Source organism: Myotis myotis, unplaced genomic scaffold (genome assembly GCF_014108235.1).
Source record: "Myotis myotis isolate mMyoMyo1 unplaced genomic scaffold, mMyoMyo1.p scaffold_m19_p_3, whole genome shotgun sequence".
Classification (NCBI taxonomy): Eukaryota; Metazoa; Chordata; class Mammalia; order Chiroptera; family Vespertilionidae; genus Myotis; species Myotis myotis.
In genome coordinates this window covers 82,355,158-82,374,341 of record NW_023416335.1, presented here as the reverse complement: position 1 = coordinate 82,374,341, position 19,184 = coordinate 82,355,158, and the positions used below count along the sequence as shown (strand labels likewise).

Here is a 19,184-nt window from a genome sequence, read left to right as displayed (position 1 = left end):
CTCTGCCTCAGTCCCCAGCCTAAGCCTCAGTCTGGCCTCCCTTTGCAGGAGGTGGCCTGGCCAGGGTTGCCAGGGGAAGGCACCACCCCCATTACCCTGCTGCTGCTGCCACTGCCGGCCTGAGCCTGGGCCCTTCACAGCCGCCCGAGGCTGCCTGAGCCTTGGCCCAGTCCTCGCAGCAGCCACCGTGGCTTTGTCCGGAAGGACATCCGGATGGTCATCTGGAAGACTTCCACTCTAATTAGCATATTACCCTTTTATTAGTATAGATATGCAGCCTTAAAATGAATCATGCCTAGAAAACTATATAATGGCATGAGAGAAGGCTCTTGATACACTGCTAAGTGATTGTTAAACAAGAAATAACTGAGGCTGCAAAGCAGTCCAAATCTTTATATGGGGATGTTAGGGATTCAAGAGGAACCTGAACTGTGCTCTGAGGGTGGAGGAAAAAGACAATGTTTATAAAAGTACAACCCGCAGGCTTACATAGTTTATTTGAAAGAGTTATGGTTGGCATAGACAAAAATAACTAACATTAATTAATATGGGATAGGTTACCATGCTGTTTGCTAGGTTGGAGTTCATAGAAATAAGCCTCAGTCTGAGCATGGCAGCAGATGTAGCCCGTTATGGTTGGCACCATCTAAAAGTCCAGGTGCCATCCAGGTATGGACGTGCATAAGACCAACTTCCTCCATGGCCTCCTGTCTCCACCTCAGGACCCCATGACAGTTAGCGACTCCATTTCAGATATTTCTGTTCACAAAGTCAAAGTAGTTACAAATCAATGTATAGGTCATTCCTGTTGTGTGTTTGTGTATGTGTTAGACTCACAATTTGTATGTTAGGGGATAATCTGTAAGGATATAGGTCAAAAAATTCTGAGTGATTATCTCTAGATGGTGTGAGAAAAGATGATTTTGTTTTCTTCTTTGTGCATCTCAAAAAAAGGTCCATAATATGCACATGTATTGCTTTATTTTAATAATTAAGCTACCATAAATACTAATTTTTAAATTAAGAGGATATGGTAAAATTCTTATTGATAGGGCAGTACCACCTGGCCATTTTCAATCATTTAGGATAGTGGTCAGCAAACTGTGGCTCGCGAGCCACATGCGGCTCTTTGGCCCCTTGAGTGTGGCTCTTCCACAAAATACCGACTTCTGCGCATGGGCTATGAAGTTTCAATCGCACTGTACATGCGTGCCCGCACGTGGTATTTTGTGGAAGAGCCACACTCAAGGGGCCAAAGAGCCGCATGTGGCTTGCGAGCTGCAGTTTGCCGACCACTGATTCAGGAAGACAGTCAAAAGCAGTAAAGAACAGTAACAGATATCAGGAGGACGTTTACTGATTGCCTTCTTTTGCTTTAAACTAGGGAATTTCCACATTTAATTTACCATAATATGCTTACCTTTCTAGACCACACTGTCTTACCATTTCCTATTTCAAGGGCTGATCATATTTGCATAACTATTTATTAAGGATCCAACAAATAATTCAAGTTCTAAACCAGCCAGACATGTTGAGTTCTTACCCACAGAGATTGGCAATGATGAGTCTCTTTAGGCATAGAAGAGACCCTTAGAAATCATCTTGTATAGCCTCCTCCTTTTTTCACAAATAGGAATATGCAGTCCTGTGTTGAGAAATTTTGTTATTTGTCCAAGATAGTAAATGGAAAGTCTAGAACTCAACACCAATTTCCTTCTTTCTAGGCTAATGACTTTTCTATGGCATGACTAATTTCATGGGAGAAAAGCTCCAGAATATTTCTGAAATGCCTTAAGTGGCATCCTAAGAGTCAGTTGCCAAATAAAATCCACCAGGGACTTTGAATACCTGCTATGTGTGTGGCACTGTGGTGCCATTGGGAGGCAAAGGTAGACTGGAGATGTTCAGTACATGTTAACCCAGACAAAGCTGGCTGGGCCTTATGCTTAGTCTTTCCATTATTTTCCATATTTTCTACTAACCGGAGATTGGCTTCAACACAGGTGGTGTATCCAGAAACTGTTTTTAAGCTCATTCCAACTTTTAAAAATATTCAGGAAATTGGCACGATCCCTTTTCTAGTTGGGTGATATGTATTTCCTCAGAAACAATCTGCTCAATGGTTTTAGGCAAGAGAAAGAAGAAATGCTTTCCTTTGGTAAACAGCACATTGTCACAACTCATGTTTCCACTGCCTAACTCTCCAAAAAAAGTAAAAAATTAAAACTAAGGACATTTCTCAAAGCACAGGCATAGAGTTGATGGTTGATCTGCAATGATCTGAGCTACAGTACTAGCCCTTTAACTTCCCTTCTTTTCCCATGTTTCCTTTGCATTCCCAGGGCCAGGGAGAGCCTACCTGCCCATCACCATTTTATTGACTCTCCATCTAACTTCAAGATTTAATTGAAGTGCTCTTCCTGCTTCCTGTTCCTGTGGCTTTTCTTTATGAGTTGTACCTCCCAATAAATCTTTAAAATAAGAGTCTATGGGAGAAGATCTGCAATAATATCAATCTTACTGAGATGCACAGACTCTGAGAAGATTTGGCCTAGAAGAAATCTTAGAAGTAATATGTCCTCTCCCATCCCACCCCATGTTCTAAATTAATGAGAAAAATGTGGGTTGTTTTTTTTTACTCCCCCCCCCCCACAATAATTAGTTGGAATGCTGAGAAAGTTCTGCAAGTTTATAGTGGGTAATTTTTGCAATTACAAGTTTTTAGGCACAACTTATTTGGCAAATCTTTTGGAGATAGGATAGGGGATTTCATTCTTCCTTTAGTTATCTACCAGTCAGTTGTTTAAGAAATGTCTCCACCTACTATCCTAGACTTTCCTAGTATAGTTTACATGATCTGAGCATCCTAGTCATTCATTTCTCTATGCTTAGTTCTTTTCCTCCTTAAGTTGTCTTAAGCAATGCCATAATACAAAGTAGTGATAAAACTAAAACAACAAATATTCAGTGAATTCTCCTGATGTATGTGAGAACATGATATCATTTTACTTGCAGTGCCAGATTAAGGAAAAAAATTAGCAAGTGAAATCTTCTAAGACTAATATTCAGTTTTGATCTAAGAGTGTTGCTTATCTACTCTAAAAAAATCCTAGTAGCATATCATCAGAGTTCTCTCTGTTCTGGAATAGCACTGGGTCATGGTTCCATACAGTGCCTGCTCTCTATTCTCAGAAGTCTCAGCAAGATTAATAGATAAAGTCTACAAAAAAAAACAAAACACAAAAAACTGTGAGAGCTGAGAGTATCTGAGAAGTTGTATAAATCTGTTCATCAGAACTCTGTCTTATACCTGGAGAAGGTTTGTTTTGTTTCTATTTTTTTAATATATTTTTATTGATTTTAGAGAGGAAGAGAGAGTTAGAAACATCAGTGATGAGAGAGGATCATTGATCGGATGCCTCCTGTACGCCCCCAACTGGGGATCAAGCCCACGAGCTGGCCATGGGCCCTTGACTGGAATTGAACTAAGGACCCTTCAGTTTGCAGGCTGATGCTCTATCCACTGAGATAAACCAGCTAGGGCTGTTTTGTTTCTTTGTTTTAGCAAATAAGGGTGAAAACATGCTGAGATGGGAAGACCTTCCACCTGCTATGCTCCTTAAAGACTAGTTCAGGATCTCTTCCTCTCTGGCCAGTGCATTGCATTTTATACAGTAAGTGGACAAGAATTCCTTCGGTGAATAGATAGGAAATTAAAACTAGGAAGAGCCCTAGCTGAGTGGCTCAGTCGGTGGGAGTGCCGTCCGGTACTCCAAAAGGTGGCGGGTTTGATGCCCTGTCAGGGCACATGCCTGGGCTCCTTGTTTGGTCCCAGCTGAGACTCATATGAGAAGCAACCAATTGATGTTTTTCTCACACCAGTGTTTCTCTCTATCTTTCTTTTCCTCTTCTCTATCTAAAATCAGTAAAAACATATCCTCAATGACGATTAAAAAAAAACTAGGAAGAATGAAATTTTAATCTGTTGAAGGATTCCCCCCCCCCCCCGTTTAATCCAAAGGAAACACACACAACAACAACACAACATCTACTTAATTGTCACAGACCTGACTATGTGTTCCAGATGAGGACCCCGGGTGTAATTAGAGCCCCGCCTCTCTCTCTCTCTCTCTCTAATACCCTATGGCCTCCTTCCAATATATAATCGTGTCTGCGTGGCACTCTGAGGTCAGTGGTACCAAAATGTGAGATGCAGATTGGCATCACCATAGTTCCTCTCAGGTCTCCCCTCCCAGAAATACCTCCGAGTCCCCAAACTCCCATTGAGTCCAGTCCCTCCTCACTCCTCTGTGGAATTCTACTCCACCATTATATATCAGAGACTCTGTCACACTTTAGAGCAGGAAGAATGACATGCTCTCTCAAAGTAAAGGGTGGAGCTAAAAGAAAAAAAATTAGTAAGGTAACATTTGAAACTTTTTCCTCTAGAACTAGGTTGAGACTACTGCAGATGGAAAATATATCTTGATTTTTTAATTTATTTTTTTAGTAATTGAAAGTTGTTAGATCCTTTGGCTTTTGAAATAGAAATTAAAACTTAATTGGACTGTTTGCCCCTTCCGTAGAACATTTATGCCCCAAGGAATAGTATAATTGATGCCAGATCATCAGCACTGTGTTCACAAAGCACTTTATGTAAAACTATACATGGCACCTTCTCTCTCATGTTCAATAAAAAGCTAGTAACAAGAGAGCTGCTTCCTCAGAGGGATTCTTTTAACCTTTCAGAAATAAAATATTTCATGCTAATTCCTGCTTAATTGGATGGAAGTCATTTCTTTAAAATCATTGAGCATAAGTTTGAAATCTGTTCCATCCCTGACCTCTTTAATTCAATCAAGGTCACCTCATAAACTTGCCCAAACAGCTCTATTTCTCACTTGGAAAAGGGGGTAGAGGTGTTTAAAAGCATTAGTGTTTGATTATTCGTACTTAACTGGGGCTTTAGCACTTGCAGAGGGTTTTTAAGGACTTGCTAGTAAGAATAAATCATTGCTCTCTGAAAATATATTCATCAGAAACCAAAAACAAATCATCGTAAGGAGCAAAGCAAAAAAGCAAAAATGGCTTTTTCTGGAGAATTGAAAGAGATTATCATGATCAATACATAGAGGGCTTTAATATCTCCCAGGGAAATATTGCTATAATTTAGCTATCAGACAGTTTTCTTGTTTATTTGTTTGGTTGTGTGGGTTTTTTGCTAATCCTCATCAGAGGGTACTTTTTCCATTGCTTTTCAGAGAGAGTGGGAGAGATAGAGGGAAGAAGAGAGAGAGAGAGAGAGAGAGAGAGAGAGAGAGAGAGAGAGAGAGAGAGAGAGAGAGGAAAGAGAGAGAGAGAGAGAAACATCGATGCGAAAGACAGATTGGTTGCCTCCCACACGCTCCTACTGGTCCAGGGATCAAACCTGCAACCCAGGTATGTGCCCTTGACCAGGAATCGAACCCGAGACCCTTTGGTGTGTGGGCCAAGGCTCTAATCACTTAGCAACACCGGCCAGGGGCAGACAGATTTTAAAATACGAGCATTCTCCCTGCCAAGGACTCAGAGAAGATGAATGCTAGGTTTATGGGAGCAGGATTTGTAGTACTCAGGCTCTGGGGCTGAGAAGTAATGAGAAGATGTGTCCTACTGAAGAATGCGAAGTGGAGCCAACTGAATGAATGAGAAATCAAGAGTTCTGCAGTAAATGCTGAGAGGCTTCATTCCCATTTTCTAGGACTGACTGGGGAATGTCAAGCTCTCCGCGAAGCTCTTTTGAAGAGAGGGTCATGTGGGTGGCCACGTCATTAGAAAGACTCTGAAAAGGTGGCCCACATGAGTGAGAATAGGTATCCCTGGAAGAGAGAGTTTAGGGTCACTGAAAAGAGCAAAGAAATAAGTGAACCAGGTGAGGTCAGGAGCCTCTTGAACTATTTTAGTTTTGTTTCCGGGGTGGCTTGGCAAATGAGGTCCCTTCTCCAAGCCTCAGCAGTAACATAAGGCTCATCCTGAGAGAGTTTCCTCAAGATTGTAAGAAATAACCAACTAAGGGTTCCATGGCATCTGCAAATCCCAGGTACTTTGGCAGTGTTGAGAATTGACACTGGAGTAATAACAGAAGGTCTAAATGAGATGTTCCAGCCTTGGCTGCACATGAGACAGACCTGGGGAGCTACCTACAAATACCAATGGCTGAGAGTTAGTGCCCTGGCGGCGGTGTTATTAAAATGCCCCTCGGTGATTCTGGGGCACAAAAGATTGAAAACACTGGCATGTAACAGGAGGCTTCATGGCTGTCAATAATAGGTCAGGGAGAAGGAAAAACACAGGTTGAGGTCAGGCAGTAAAATATGAGAATGAGAGAAAAATAAAAATGGAATAAGAGAGAAAGTGGTTTAGTGAGAAGGAAGTGACTGGCATAGGCAATAAGAAAAAAAAATAAAATAAAATAAATACAGAAAAAGCAGAAATGAAAGGGAGGTCATTTTTTAGTTTAGTTATGACATGTGTGACACAGGTGGGGACTCCCCTGATCCTGTGAGTGGCAGGTGCACTTGAAGTGCTTGTGGTTAGTTGGGAAAGAGGCTACCTGGGAGGACAGAAGACATGAAGGCAGGCTGATGCAGAGACATGTGATGAGAACCAAGGACAGGGTCCCTGTGTTTTTTTTTCCTGACTCTGGGAGAACAGCCAGGGACTGTTTGCTCATCTGTCAGTGGTGAGAGAGGGAAGCAGGGATGCGTGGACATATAACAAAGAGAAAAGACAGCGGATCTAGCGGCTGTCTGGGGAGAGCTTGCACACAGGCCCGGCCCTGTCTCCTCCAGTGAGAGGCTCGGTCTAGAGTGGTGAGTTCCCACAGACACAGCGCTGCAGGGCCGCTCCTGGGCGCAGGCCACAGCCCGCTGCAGCAGGAACCTTCTCCAGAAACGCGGCTGCGAAGAAAAGTAATACCCAACATCTAGTAGATCAGAACACTGTGTTGTGGAGAGACTGCGCTGAGGATTTCTGAAAGCATACCGTCACAGTGTCCTCACAGGAGAGGCAGTGAGCGGCTTTCACAGAGGAACAGGTGGGTAGATTAACGAAATGTAAGAAGGCAAGGCAAGTGGCAGGGACTCCTAACGGCCATGTTGGATGGTAAAAGCTGGAGAGGAGAGGGTCTTTCAATAACAGAGAAGCTGCTAGAAAAGCCTGAGAGAAAGCAGGTGTCCAACAATAATGAAACAATTCTAAGAGTGGAAGACAGTTATAAAGAAAGCCTGAGGAAATAGGGATGGTTTTAAAAGGCCATGCAGCTGTGGAAAAGAAGGCTCTCTTACCCTTTGAGACAGCAGGGAGGGACCTGGAGAGCATTATGCTAAGGAATAAGCCAGTGAAAGGAAAAGTATCTCATGATCTCACTCATATGTGGAATGCCCTGGAGGCGGTGTTATTAAAATGCCCCGCAGTGATTCTGGGGCACAAAAGATTGGAAACACTGGCATGTAACAGGAGGATTGATAGCTGTCAATAATAGGTCGGGAAGAAGACAAAAAAACAAACAAACAAAAAAAAACACAGGTTGAGGTCAGGCAGTAAAATATGAGAATGAGAGGAAAATAAAAATGGAGTAAGAGATAAAGTGGTTTAGTGGGAAGGAAGTGAACAAAATAAACCGGGGAACAAAATAGATCCAGAGACATAGACGCATGCAGCAGACTGACCTATTTCAGATGGGAGGGGGGCAAGAAGAGATTAGCTAATGAACATATATGCATATATGCATAGTCCATGGTCAGACAATAGGGCAGGGAAGACCTAGGGAGAGGAAGGGAGCTGGGTGGAGGGAGTCATGGGGGGGGGGGGGCGGGAAGAGACATCTGTAATGCTGTCAACAAAGAAGATACATTTTTAAAAGGCTAGGGAAGGGGTTCTGAAACTTCAGCATGCATTAGAATCATCCTAGAAATGTGCTGAAATGCATATCCCTGGGCCCCATTCCAAAAACTCGGGTTCAGACGTCTGGGAAGGGACCAGGAAGCCTCACCTAAGAGATCCCAAGGTGAGACAGACGGGGGCTGTCTGTGGCACAGACACCAGCCTGGCGATGCCAGTGAGTTGTTCACACCCGTGTCCTTCTCCCTTGGCTGTGCGTTTAGAGAGGGTCTGCGTGGTAATGCCAGGCACGCCAGGCGTGCATCAATCACTCTCAGCGTCGGTGCCAAGGATATGGGCAGGAGAAGACTTCCCGGCAGCCCATCACTTCCCACCAAGCTTAAAAACAAAGTCTCGGTTCCCATTTAGACTAGACAGAGTTTGTATAAGGCCAAAACTGAAGCGGGGAGGCGGGGGCTTTTCTCTTCAGCTCATCTTTGTTACCACAGTATTTGGTGTGTTACTCTAAAGTAAAGACTGTGGGAAAAGTCGCTAATCCTTGCAAAGGGCAATGCCTCGTACTGAGAACATACTTAACTTTGGGGCTGACCCTCATTTCACCTTTCAGGAAGTGGATGTTTCATGTGGTAGAAACCTCCAGTTCAGGAGTGTGTGGGGGGAGGTTTAGGGGGGGTTAGGGAGAGTAGGAAAAATTACTTCCTGAGGCAAGATTTCTTGAAGGAAATTAGAAGTGATCTTTTGTTAAAAGGAAAAGAAACCTCCAAGTTAAAAGGAGGAAGTGACGGCCTTAACATTGCCGGCAGATCATCTGAGAGGAGTAATTCCTTCAAGGGAAGGGTTGCTGTTCAAAGCTTTTCTCAATAAATAATTATTAAAAAAAAAAATAAAGAAAGCTTCTCTCTTTGGACAAGGTCTACGACAACGCAGGGTGAGTCTGCAGAGCAGGCCCACTGGTGGAGTGCTGTTCCCAAGGAGGGGCGAGGCCGAGGCCACGCGAGGGGCTACTGCATCAGTGTGGGTTTACCTTGGCTTTAATCTGACTCCCTGTAGCCGAAACCGGTTTGGCTCAGTGGAGAGAGCGTCGGCCTGCGGACTGAAAAGTCCCGGGTTCGATTCCAGTCAAGGGCATGTACCTTGGTTGCGGGCACATCCCCAGTGGGAGATGTACAGGAGGCAGCTGATCGATGTTTCTAACTCTCTATCTCTCTCCCTTCCTCTCTGTAAAAAAATCAATAAAATAAGAAGAAAAAAAAAATCTGACTCCCTGTAAGACCCCTTTGGCGGTTGAACGACCCTTTCACAGGGGTCGCCTAAGACCATCCTGCATATCAGATATTTACATTATGAGTCATAACAGCAGTAGCAACATTACAGTTATGAAGTAGCAACGAAAATTATGGTTGGGTCACAACATGAGGAACTATATTTAAAGGGCCAGAAGGTTGAGAACCGCACCGCTGCTGTAAAGAATCTTTAACACCTCAGAGGTGGAGGAAAAAGTAGTCCTGCATCTTGGAATTGGAAACAGGGATTGAAAGTGAAAAAGGAAACGAAGTCTCATCAAAAGAAAAGGCGTCCCGGCGATGCCCCTCTTGATGTGCCTGCTGCCTGGACTTGGGGCTCTTGGCGCAGCCTCCTCTCCTCAGCCTCGCTGATCCTTGCCTTCAGCCTCGGCACTTTCCCGGAGATGGCTGGGCCCCTGTGGATACGTCTCCGCTGGGGGGCAACCCTCTCCTACTTCCCCCCAGCTGACTTGGGCTGCCCAGCCCGGGCTCCTTCATGAATTAACCCTCGCTCAGCTCTGCTTTCCCAGCCTGGAGCCTCCTCTCCCCGGACCCTACCACTGCAACACCCTGTGGGGCGAGCCCCGCCCCCCCCAGGGCAGTTCTCAGAAGCTGCCCCAGGCCCATACCTGTGTTGGGGGCAGGGGCACTTCTCAGGTCAGGTGGGAGCCGCTCTGAGCCTAGAGCAGGTGCTCAGCTAAGGTTCCCAGGAGTAGTGACTCCCTGGGGTTAGGCACCCCTCACCCTGGCGCTCCAAAGGCATCCCTCACCAGCACAGCGCCCTGCAGTGACCTTCTAAAGGGCAGAGGCATCCTGCTGTTGGAAGCCTGTTTCCTTCCCCTCTTTTCCTCTGAGGACAGTGGGGGTAGATTTGGGAGGTATCAGAGGATAATGTCAATGGGAAAGTGATGAAGCGTGATGTGAATTCTCAATAGTTCAGGAGCCCAGAAGCAACCCAGTCGCTGCCTCCGTGCAGACCACTTCATTAGGAAGAGCTGTGTGGAGGGAGGGCAGAGGGTTTTTTTTTCCGAGGCGCCTGCTGTTGGTTGTGCCTTCAGACTAACATTTAAGCCATTATAATAGCAGGATCTGCTTTACCTGCACTCTCCAAATTACCCTCCTTCCATTGGTCTCACGCAAGGAAGGAAGCGCACACTGCAATGTGCTTCTGTTTAGCTCTCCCCAATAATAACTAATGCGCAGACTGTATTACACACCGCAAGTATAAAATGTTATGTCAATGCTAAGTTGTAATAATAATCATCCTGCCACAGTGTAGCAGAAGGAATTTCCGTGGGCAATTTGAGGAAGATTGCTGTTTCAGTGGTGATACAGGTGTTACTGCAACACAGATCGATGTGGGTCGTGGATACCAGACGAGGCGATCTAGCAGGAGACTGGCCCTGCGCAGGCACCTCACGATGCTTCCCAGCTCTGAGCCTGGATGCTGGGAGCACAGAGCTACCGAGGGGCGACCGAGGGACCACAGCCTCAGGAGCCAGTGCTTCACGTCATCATCTGAGGGTGGGGGGGGCTGCACCTTCCTCGGGCCCCTTCAGACCCTGGGGGCAGACCTGTGTGGGCAGAGGGGTTTCTGCCACCTTTACTCTAATCAGTGGTTCTCAACCTGTGGGTCGCAGCCCTTTCACAGGGGTCGCCTAAGACCATCGGAAAACACACATATAATTACATATTGTTTCTGTGATTAATCACTATGCTTTAATTATGTTCAATCTGTAACAATGAAATTGGGGGTCACCACAACATGAGGAACTGTATTAAAGGGTCGCGGCATTGGGAAGGTTGAGAACCACTGCAACTGAAGGCGCAGGACACACAAAGCAGAACGTAGGGGAGGAGGCCATGGGGTAGGCACTCTAGCGGCGGTGCCTCCGGAGTTCTGAGAGCAGTGTGAGTCCTGGGACACAGCTCTCCACATGGAACTTAGGAACTGCTGAGGCTCCGGAGCTGAGCAGTTACTGGCTATCAATGTGGCCCCGTCAGACGAGAGGGACCGCAGGGCAGAAGAAGGGACCCCTCAGTGGTTCCGATCAGCCTCAGACAGCCAGGCGGGCGGGGCCATTTCCGAATTTCTCCTGCAGTAAACGTGTGTGTGTTTGTCTTAAAGGGGGGCCATCCTCTGCTTTCATAGCAGAACCTCCCTCCAACAGAACACTTCCCCAGACAGAGGCAGGAGGGCGTTTCCCTCTGCAGGAGCGGGTTAGCCACGCAGAAGGGCCCTGGCTCCCTTCCCTCTGGAGCCGCTGCGTCCACCTGCCCCCAGGCCCCGATGCAGAGCTTCAGAGTTTAGGCTGCGGAGTCACACCTGCTGAGTGCAAACCCTCCACCCAGTATCAGCCTGTGCAACTCGTGTCCACAAACTCGGTCTCCTCAGCTGGAAATGGAAATGCTAACCTAGTATTTCCTGCATTGTGTTTCTGTGAGGGTGCAAACGTATCACATTACCTGGCACATGAAAATATTAGCTCTTCCTGCCACTATTACAATTCCTGCAGCTGCTATCGCTGCTGTTTTGGGGGGAAATGGGGAAGGAAAACAGAGTAGTGGCTTTTTGCCCGAATCTCCTCCTCACTCCCTACGAGGTGCTCAGGGCACTGGGACAGGGCTGACATAGGAACACCTTCAGGGTGCAGAGCATAGAGCAGGGGTCCATACAAAAAAAAGTCAAGGTATGAAACCAGAAGGACAAGCCAAGCACATAATTCCTTCAGAAGTATTTGTCCAAGTAAGCCACCCAGAACCGCAGTCCAGGACCCAGGTGACAGAGTGAGCAGCGGTTCTCAAAGTGTCCTCTGGGCACCACCAGCGGCAGCACCACCTGTGGCTTGGAGGAATGCGAATTCTCAGGCTTCATCCCGGACAAACCGTATTGTACGACCCAGAAATATGTGCTTCAGCAGGCCCACCAGGGGAGTCTGATGTGCCAATAACTAGGAACATTGGGTTAGAATAACACCACTTTTTATAAGTAAGTCCCAAATCTTCAGTGGCTTAAAAAACGTATGTTTATTTCATGGGCATAGAAGACTCCAAAGCAGATAGTCTTGGCCTGTGGGCACCTGTCCTCTGGGTGGTGATTCAGAGACCTGGGTGCATGCCAGCAACGGGGAGAGAACGAGGGATTGAACAGAAGGCAAAGGTCACGCCCCTCAGGCTCCACTGGTGAAAAGTAGTCACACGGTGACTCCTGAGGCGCTCACCTCTCAGGAGCAGCACTGCCCTGAGCAGAGGAAACTGTCGTCTCTGCCACAGAAGACCACCTGGGGACCCCGTGCCCTGCAGGGAGGCCTGCAGCCTGGAGTGTCTCTAAGTCACCAGGCCACCCAGGCTGGAAGGCGAGCAGATACCCTGGGGATGCCTTCGAGGCCTCAGAGCCGTCCAGTCATCCAGGGTTCTGGACCTACCAGCACACCCCCTACCTGGGCAGCAACGGATGAAATACTGAGAAAGGACTTTCCTGGCACACGGGAAAGAAGCACAGTTTAGCCGCGTCCCTGGGCATTGCACCCACATTCCAGAAGGACATCTGGCAAAGCGGAGGGAAGATGTTAAACACAGAGTTCCCCAAAGACACAAAGACAAACTGTTCTTGAGAAATCCCGATATTGTTAGAAACAATTTATTAAAGTGTTTTATTAGTTAGTTAACTCTTGCCTGAGCACGAAAAGGATATTAACATACTATTAGCTTCTGGGACATAACCCAAAATAACTTACATTTTTCATTTAGTACTAATTATTTTTCTGAGGCTGGCTCAGGCCGGTAAGAGAGAGATTTCAAGGCTTTCATCAGATTATTTACTTAGAGAAGTTAGGCATGCCCTTATCTGTTTCCATGGAAACACACATAAGTAATACAAGAGACAAAGGAGGAGGTCACTTTGACCATAATTACTATAAAGGATAATGGTTTATGTGGCATCTAGGAAAGAGTACAGTGAGGTGACCTAATACCTTTAAAACCCCTTCTTCAGCAGTGTAATTTAATCTTTGGATCAATTTTCATACTAGTATCACTTTGGTAATTTTAGTAATCCGGTGCTAATTTTTAAAGTGTAACTTAATCTTGTTTAGCAAAGCTTGTCAATGTTGTTATTTCATTTTTGATTCAATCAAAAGATTTCAGTAGCAGTTTTTCTAAAGTCCCGGACGAGTCTACAGCGATGGCTGCCCTGGCCTTACCCTGGTGTCTGCCGCAGCTCCTCGCACCTGGCCTCTCGATCAGTGGTAGATGGTGAATGAACTGATGATAATCCAGAGGCATCACTACATTCAGCAGTGCCTTTAAAATCGCCAAAGGAAGATTTAATTATGTTCAGAAGAGTTTACATTTAAAGTGTCTTATTGTATGCTTTTTTAAAATTGAAAATCAGTCATCCACATGTGGTAGCTGTTAGCTAAATATTCCATTTATTGGAACACAGTGCACTCCTTGGGGATTCTTACAAAAAGATGCATACCGTAGTTTATTTTTAATCCTTAAGCTTATTTGAATAGTGGATTTATTGTGCAGTCTCTCAAGGGTAAATTTTATCATGGAAGCTTCATTACACATTTTTCAAAACCACTTAATTTAATACAGTGTCCCAGAAAGAACTAAAGAGAAATGAGTGGACCTTTGAGTTTTGGAATTTTTAATACACTGAGAAATTATGTTAGTTAAAAATTATTAGGATTTTGTTTCTTTTAGAGCTCCGGTCCAAGAAACATAATCTAGCTTCCTCCCGGTGGAGTCAATGTTGGCTGCAACATGATGCTGAGTAATGTTTACAAACATGTGGCCTGGAGTTAAGTGGAGTCAATATACAATTTCTCACCCTTTAGAAGATAACCATTTTGCTGTCACATGAGTAACCATATTTTTTAAAAAATATCTTGCTTGAAATCATTTAATCAAGAATGTAAATCAGTTATATGCCCAATTATAAAAACATTGATGCGATTGGCTATGGTATTGATTTGGGGGTGGGAATAAGGGGTTGGATAGAGGAACAGGTGTTGGGTTTTTTATATAGACAATGATATCACATTCCTATTCCAGAAATGCGAACAACATTGTATCCTACTTGGCAGGCACAGTGGTCACTTGGCTTAGCCAAGAATAAGAACTGTCAGTAGTGCCACTTCACAGGCTTATAAGAGAACCCCTAAAATAATGGATGGTGCACTCTCCTATATGTATTATGTTCAGATAATATATTTAAATAATGTTGCTGGCTCATGCTTTATAGCTGCTTGCATTTTGCTACACAGATTTCAGCATATCGCGCAGACTATGCTATTCATTTGGAAAATGTAATTTTCATCCCTGCATACTAATCGATTTCTTCACAAACACCTGTTATCAGTTATGATAATAAAAATGCCAGTCTGAATTGAGAAAGGGCCAAATAGAGCTTCCTAAGGAAATGACTTAAGTGTCTTTGAATGCTACTAAATGTAGTAATATGCTTATGTAGTGCCAACACTTTCTTCATCATTTGCATTTTCTGTAATTCTGCCCTATTACAACATCCCTCTTTCAAATGATGCCTCATAACTATTTCCTTAGGGATTGGGAAACTGAACTGTCAGGAGTTGGTGTCTCAGGGTGTGGACAAGATCTGAAGTTGGGCTGCACGGTGCCAAAACACACTAGCTCATGTCCCTGGGTGTACCCTGGCCCATTTCTGGTTTTCTAAGTCCCTAAAACCTCCAAAATCAGCTGATCCTTCATTTCACTCCCACACATACACCAAATAAAATTTCCCCTATTCATTCCCTTCAGCTTCCAGTTCATTCCACAACCAGCACCAAACCAATCATCCTAAATCACCAGTTTCCTCATGTGCCCCCACTGCCCGCGAGCACCGTCAGTGCTTCTCAATTCGTCACTCCAGTGAGCCCAACTCTGCATTCTGACTCCTGAGCCTCCTTCCTCTCTCATCACCTGACACGGTTCACCTGCCTCTTTCCGCTTCCACACAGACTCTTCCCTGTTTGGTCAGCCTTCCCCTGCTTCCTGCCCCAAATACTCCCTCCTCTGTTCTCGTCTCTGGACTTTTGCTTGTGCAATTATAATTTGCTCCTGACTAGCTGCCCTTCCCAGTTCTTGGCTTGCATCCTTCTAAGCCACTTTGATTATTCCAGCCTGCATGTTTCCTTCTCTTCTCTGAACTCCCATTGGTGACTCCCTTGTTATATCCCTTGATACTAAGTTGCTTGTTTAGTCATTCAGCCAACATTTATTGAGCGCTGACTCTATGGCAGGCAGCACACTGCCCTCTCTTCCTTTGAATGTGTTAGTTTCATTCAAATGTGTCACTTTCTATTACATTTTAAGCTCCTTGAGAGAAGGCATATAGTTTGTCTCCTTTTTCTGATCCAAGATGCCCAGACGGGTCTGGGCACAGAGAAAGTATGCAGTAAATGCTTGTTGACTAATTGATCCCTAATGGCTGGTACTAGGGAATTTTCTGGTTAATTGCGTGTTCTATTTGGTTAGTAATTCAGTGTTGACTATACATAGATTATCATTTTGAAAAGCAGAATACCGTAAAACACTCAACTGTAAGACTATTTGTGACATAAATTGATGTTTGATATTTGAGGAGAGAATGCAGTGGGTGTCACAGCGCTCGGTACAGACCTGTCATCCTTGAACTGTGAGGTGCAGGTAGAGCAGTGGTTCTCAACCTTGGCTGCACATTAGAATCACCTGGGAATCTTTTTAAAATCCTGATTTCTGGGCCTCATCCTCCGGAAATTCTGTTTCTTTGTTATGGGGTGGGGCCACAACATTAGTAACAAAGAAACAGAATTTCTGGAGGATGAGGCCCAGGTGATTCTAATGTGCAGCCAAGGTTGAGAACCACTGAGGTAGAGCCTCTGGGAGGCTGCCCCCGGCCTGGCTCTCTGATTGGGCTTGGGGCGGTGGTGGTGAGCATGGACTGAGAACCAGATGTGCAGTAGGTCCACACTATGCCCCCACAAACCAGAACTTACTTCTAGGAAGAAGTTACTGATAACAAGCTGTTACATTTTTCTCCCACTTTTCTCTTGCTTCCAAGAGTAGAGAATGAATTTTCTGTGGGAGGGAGAAAAGAGTATGGAAAACTGGTGGGAGAGGGAAAGGGGAGAGTCCAAGACTGGTTTCGAACAATCTGATAAGAACCGAACACATCTGGACGGCACAGCAGCCCAATGACTCAAAGCGAAGACGGAGCCAGCAGCCTGGGCGTGAACGGGGGGATAGTTGTTAAAAGTGAGTCAGTCCATGGGAAGCTCGTGGCCCAGTGTCCATTATATGGTGAGTGCTCAGCAAGCAATGACATTCATATGGGAGAGACCACGAAGCAATTCGCTGCAATGTGGGGGAGGGTTCCCCATCCTTAATTTTCTCTTTGTTCATTCATTCTCCGCTTTTATTCAGTCTCCGTTGTTTCCGAAGGCTTGATGTGTACGAGCCTGAGTGGACTGTCTCAGTTTCTCAGTAGATGGAGATGTGACTGAGGCCTGGATCTACACACAGAGAACTTTAGGGTTCAGGGAGGAGTATGCGCGTACCCACTCGGCCTTGTGGAGAAAAAGTGGTTTAAACTGTTGGTAAAACCGATGGAACAAGGTTACCATTCGGATAGGAGTTAGAACACTTTGCCCCTGCAGCAGAGGAGGCTGACGGTGCGCATATCAATCCGCCCTCCCCGGGGCTGCTGCTTCCGCCTCACCCTGTGCAGCCACCAAGGCTGAGAAAGAAGACGGAGCTGGGCAGCCCAGCAGAGGGGAGAGGACACAGTGTGTGGATGGGGCTGTTGTCTGGGAGGCACATACTAACTTTCGAGAGGGTGTCGAGGATATGGGGAGAGGTCATGAGACAGAACGTTGGAAGAAATTAAATCTATGCCCACAGTAAGCATTCATATGTAAGACAAGACAAATATAATAGATGAAAATTGCAAAAGAAATGATGCTCACCCACGGCAGGGAGCCCTGGAACAAGGCGTTTTGGTTTTCCTTCTGAGCTGGAACCACCTGTTCAGAATTTGGGCGAGAGTCCCTTTCCCATAGCAGGCCCTGTCAGTCTACGCAGGAAGGTGACTCACCTGAACTCATTGTTTGCCCCCCAGCCCTGGCGGCTCAGGCCTACGCCCTGAAAGAGGAGAATGACAGTCTCCGCTGGCAGCTGGATGCCTACAGGAATGAGGTGGAGCTGCTGAAGCAAGAAAAAGAACAGCTTTTCCGAACAGAAGACAACCTCACCAAGGACCAGCAGCTCCAGTTCCTGCAGCAGACCATGCAAGGCATGCAGCAGGTACCGGCCCAGGCGTGTTGTTGTGGTTGTTTTGTTTTGCTTTTCCGGGAAGGGATGTGTGTAGTCTTTGGACCTGAAATGAGAGCCATTTGCAGGGCAGGTGAAGAAGGAGAAATGACAACTGAAAAGCTAAGTTGCTAGGACAGGAAAGTGTGATGACTGTGTGTGGGAGGGTAGAACCTGGCGAAAACCCCAGATAAAGAAATTACGTTGAGAAAGGCACCCTCCAGGTAGGAAACACAGGAAGAAAGTTTAGGCGATGGAAAGGATTGCAAATGAAATTGAGCTGTGCAGCAAACAGGCCAAAGTCCTGATTGTGACACAGGTGCTTTGTAATCTCAGAACGTTTAAATCAAAAACATGCTGACTGATTTACAGAAGCATGGGGAGTTTGTTTATTTTCAAGATCAATGGAAACATAAGCTACATTGTTCCCACTTCTTCTGGATCATACCTGGGATCTAGTCAGGTTCCACGAGCACCCTAGGTATATAGTTAAGACATGTTGTTTATGGGATGGATGAAGCACTAGAATTTGGGGGAACTGGAAACTCACAAATAAGTCAATCTGTGTGCTTTTGTTAATGAATTCCAGATACCTTGCACACTCAAGTTAAATGTGTATTTCCAGCAATTACCAGAAGGAGGCAGATGCTGTGGGCTTCTGAAGAAGGGAATGGAACACAGACTGTGGGAAATGAGGGATTGAAGAGAGGGGAAAGCTGAGCCCTGGCAGTGGGGGAACCAATCAAAGATTCACAGCTGTATTTATACCTGAAAACATCAATTGATATCTGATACACTTAGGGTGTTTGGACCTTTGAGTTATCATAGAATAATATAGTACAAATTATCATCATACATAGGTTTGCTTTTTTTTTTTTACCCCTCTGAATATGTAAATCTAACCACTCTTTCCTGACAAAAAGAAAGAAAAAGAGATCGTTTTTATTTAAACAATGGGAAATTTAAGTAGGATAATGGGAAATTAAATCCCATATAATAAAAGGCTAATATGTAAATCAACTGAACAGCGGAATGACCGGTCGCTATGACGTGCACTGACCACCAGGGGGGAGACGCTCAACACAGGAGCTGCCCCCTAGTGGTCAGTGCACTCCCACTAGGGAGCACCACTCAGCCAGAAGCTGGGCTCACGGCTGGCGAGCACAGCAGCAGTGGCAGGAGCCTCTCCCACCTCTGCAACAGCGGACACCCCCTGACGGGTCCTGGACTGCAAGAGGGCATAGACTGGGCTGAGGGACCTCCCGCCCCCTGCACCCAGTTCACGAATGTCATGTACCAGGCCTCTAGTGTACATATGATGAATGATATTTTTTAAATCCCTCCATCCATATTGACTGCTGTCTAAGATCTGGAGCATGATTTGCCTACAAAACTATCTTAATGATTAGAGGTGGCTGCTGCAGAAACATTCACCAAGCAGGGAAAAAATAATTGAGGAAAATGGACATGAAAAGAAATGAGGATTAAGATATAAACATGTTAATGACCAAGTCACAGAAATTATGTCTTAAACATTTACTGCAATTTTAAAGCAATTTTTGAGTCTTGGCTTTGAGTCTGACTGGTTGATGTTCACAGTGTGTGTTAGACACATCAGTGAGACTCAGAGGTAAGAGTTCACCAGGAAAATGTCCTGACAGTTGTTGCTCAGGTCCCTGTGCTTGGAAATCGGTGTGACAGCTG

At 45.4% G+C, this 19,184-nt stretch overlaps 1 protein-coding gene across 2 annotated transcripts in view; it reads left to right on the top strand.

The window, feature by feature from the left end:
- The window catches only part of ENOX1 (ecto-NOX disulfide-thiol exchanger 1), a 626,117-nt gene that overhangs the window by 514,803 nt on the left and 92,130 nt on the right, over positions 1 to 19,184 (top strand). For both annotated transcript variants that reach the window (XM_036300802.1, XM_036300801.1), the window contains exon 13: positions 17,290 to 17,474. In XM_036300802.1, the coding sequence (XP_036156695.1) occupies positions 17,290 to 17,474 (185 nt within the window). The remainder of the gene's footprint in view (positions 1 to 17,289; positions 17,475 to 19,184) is intronic.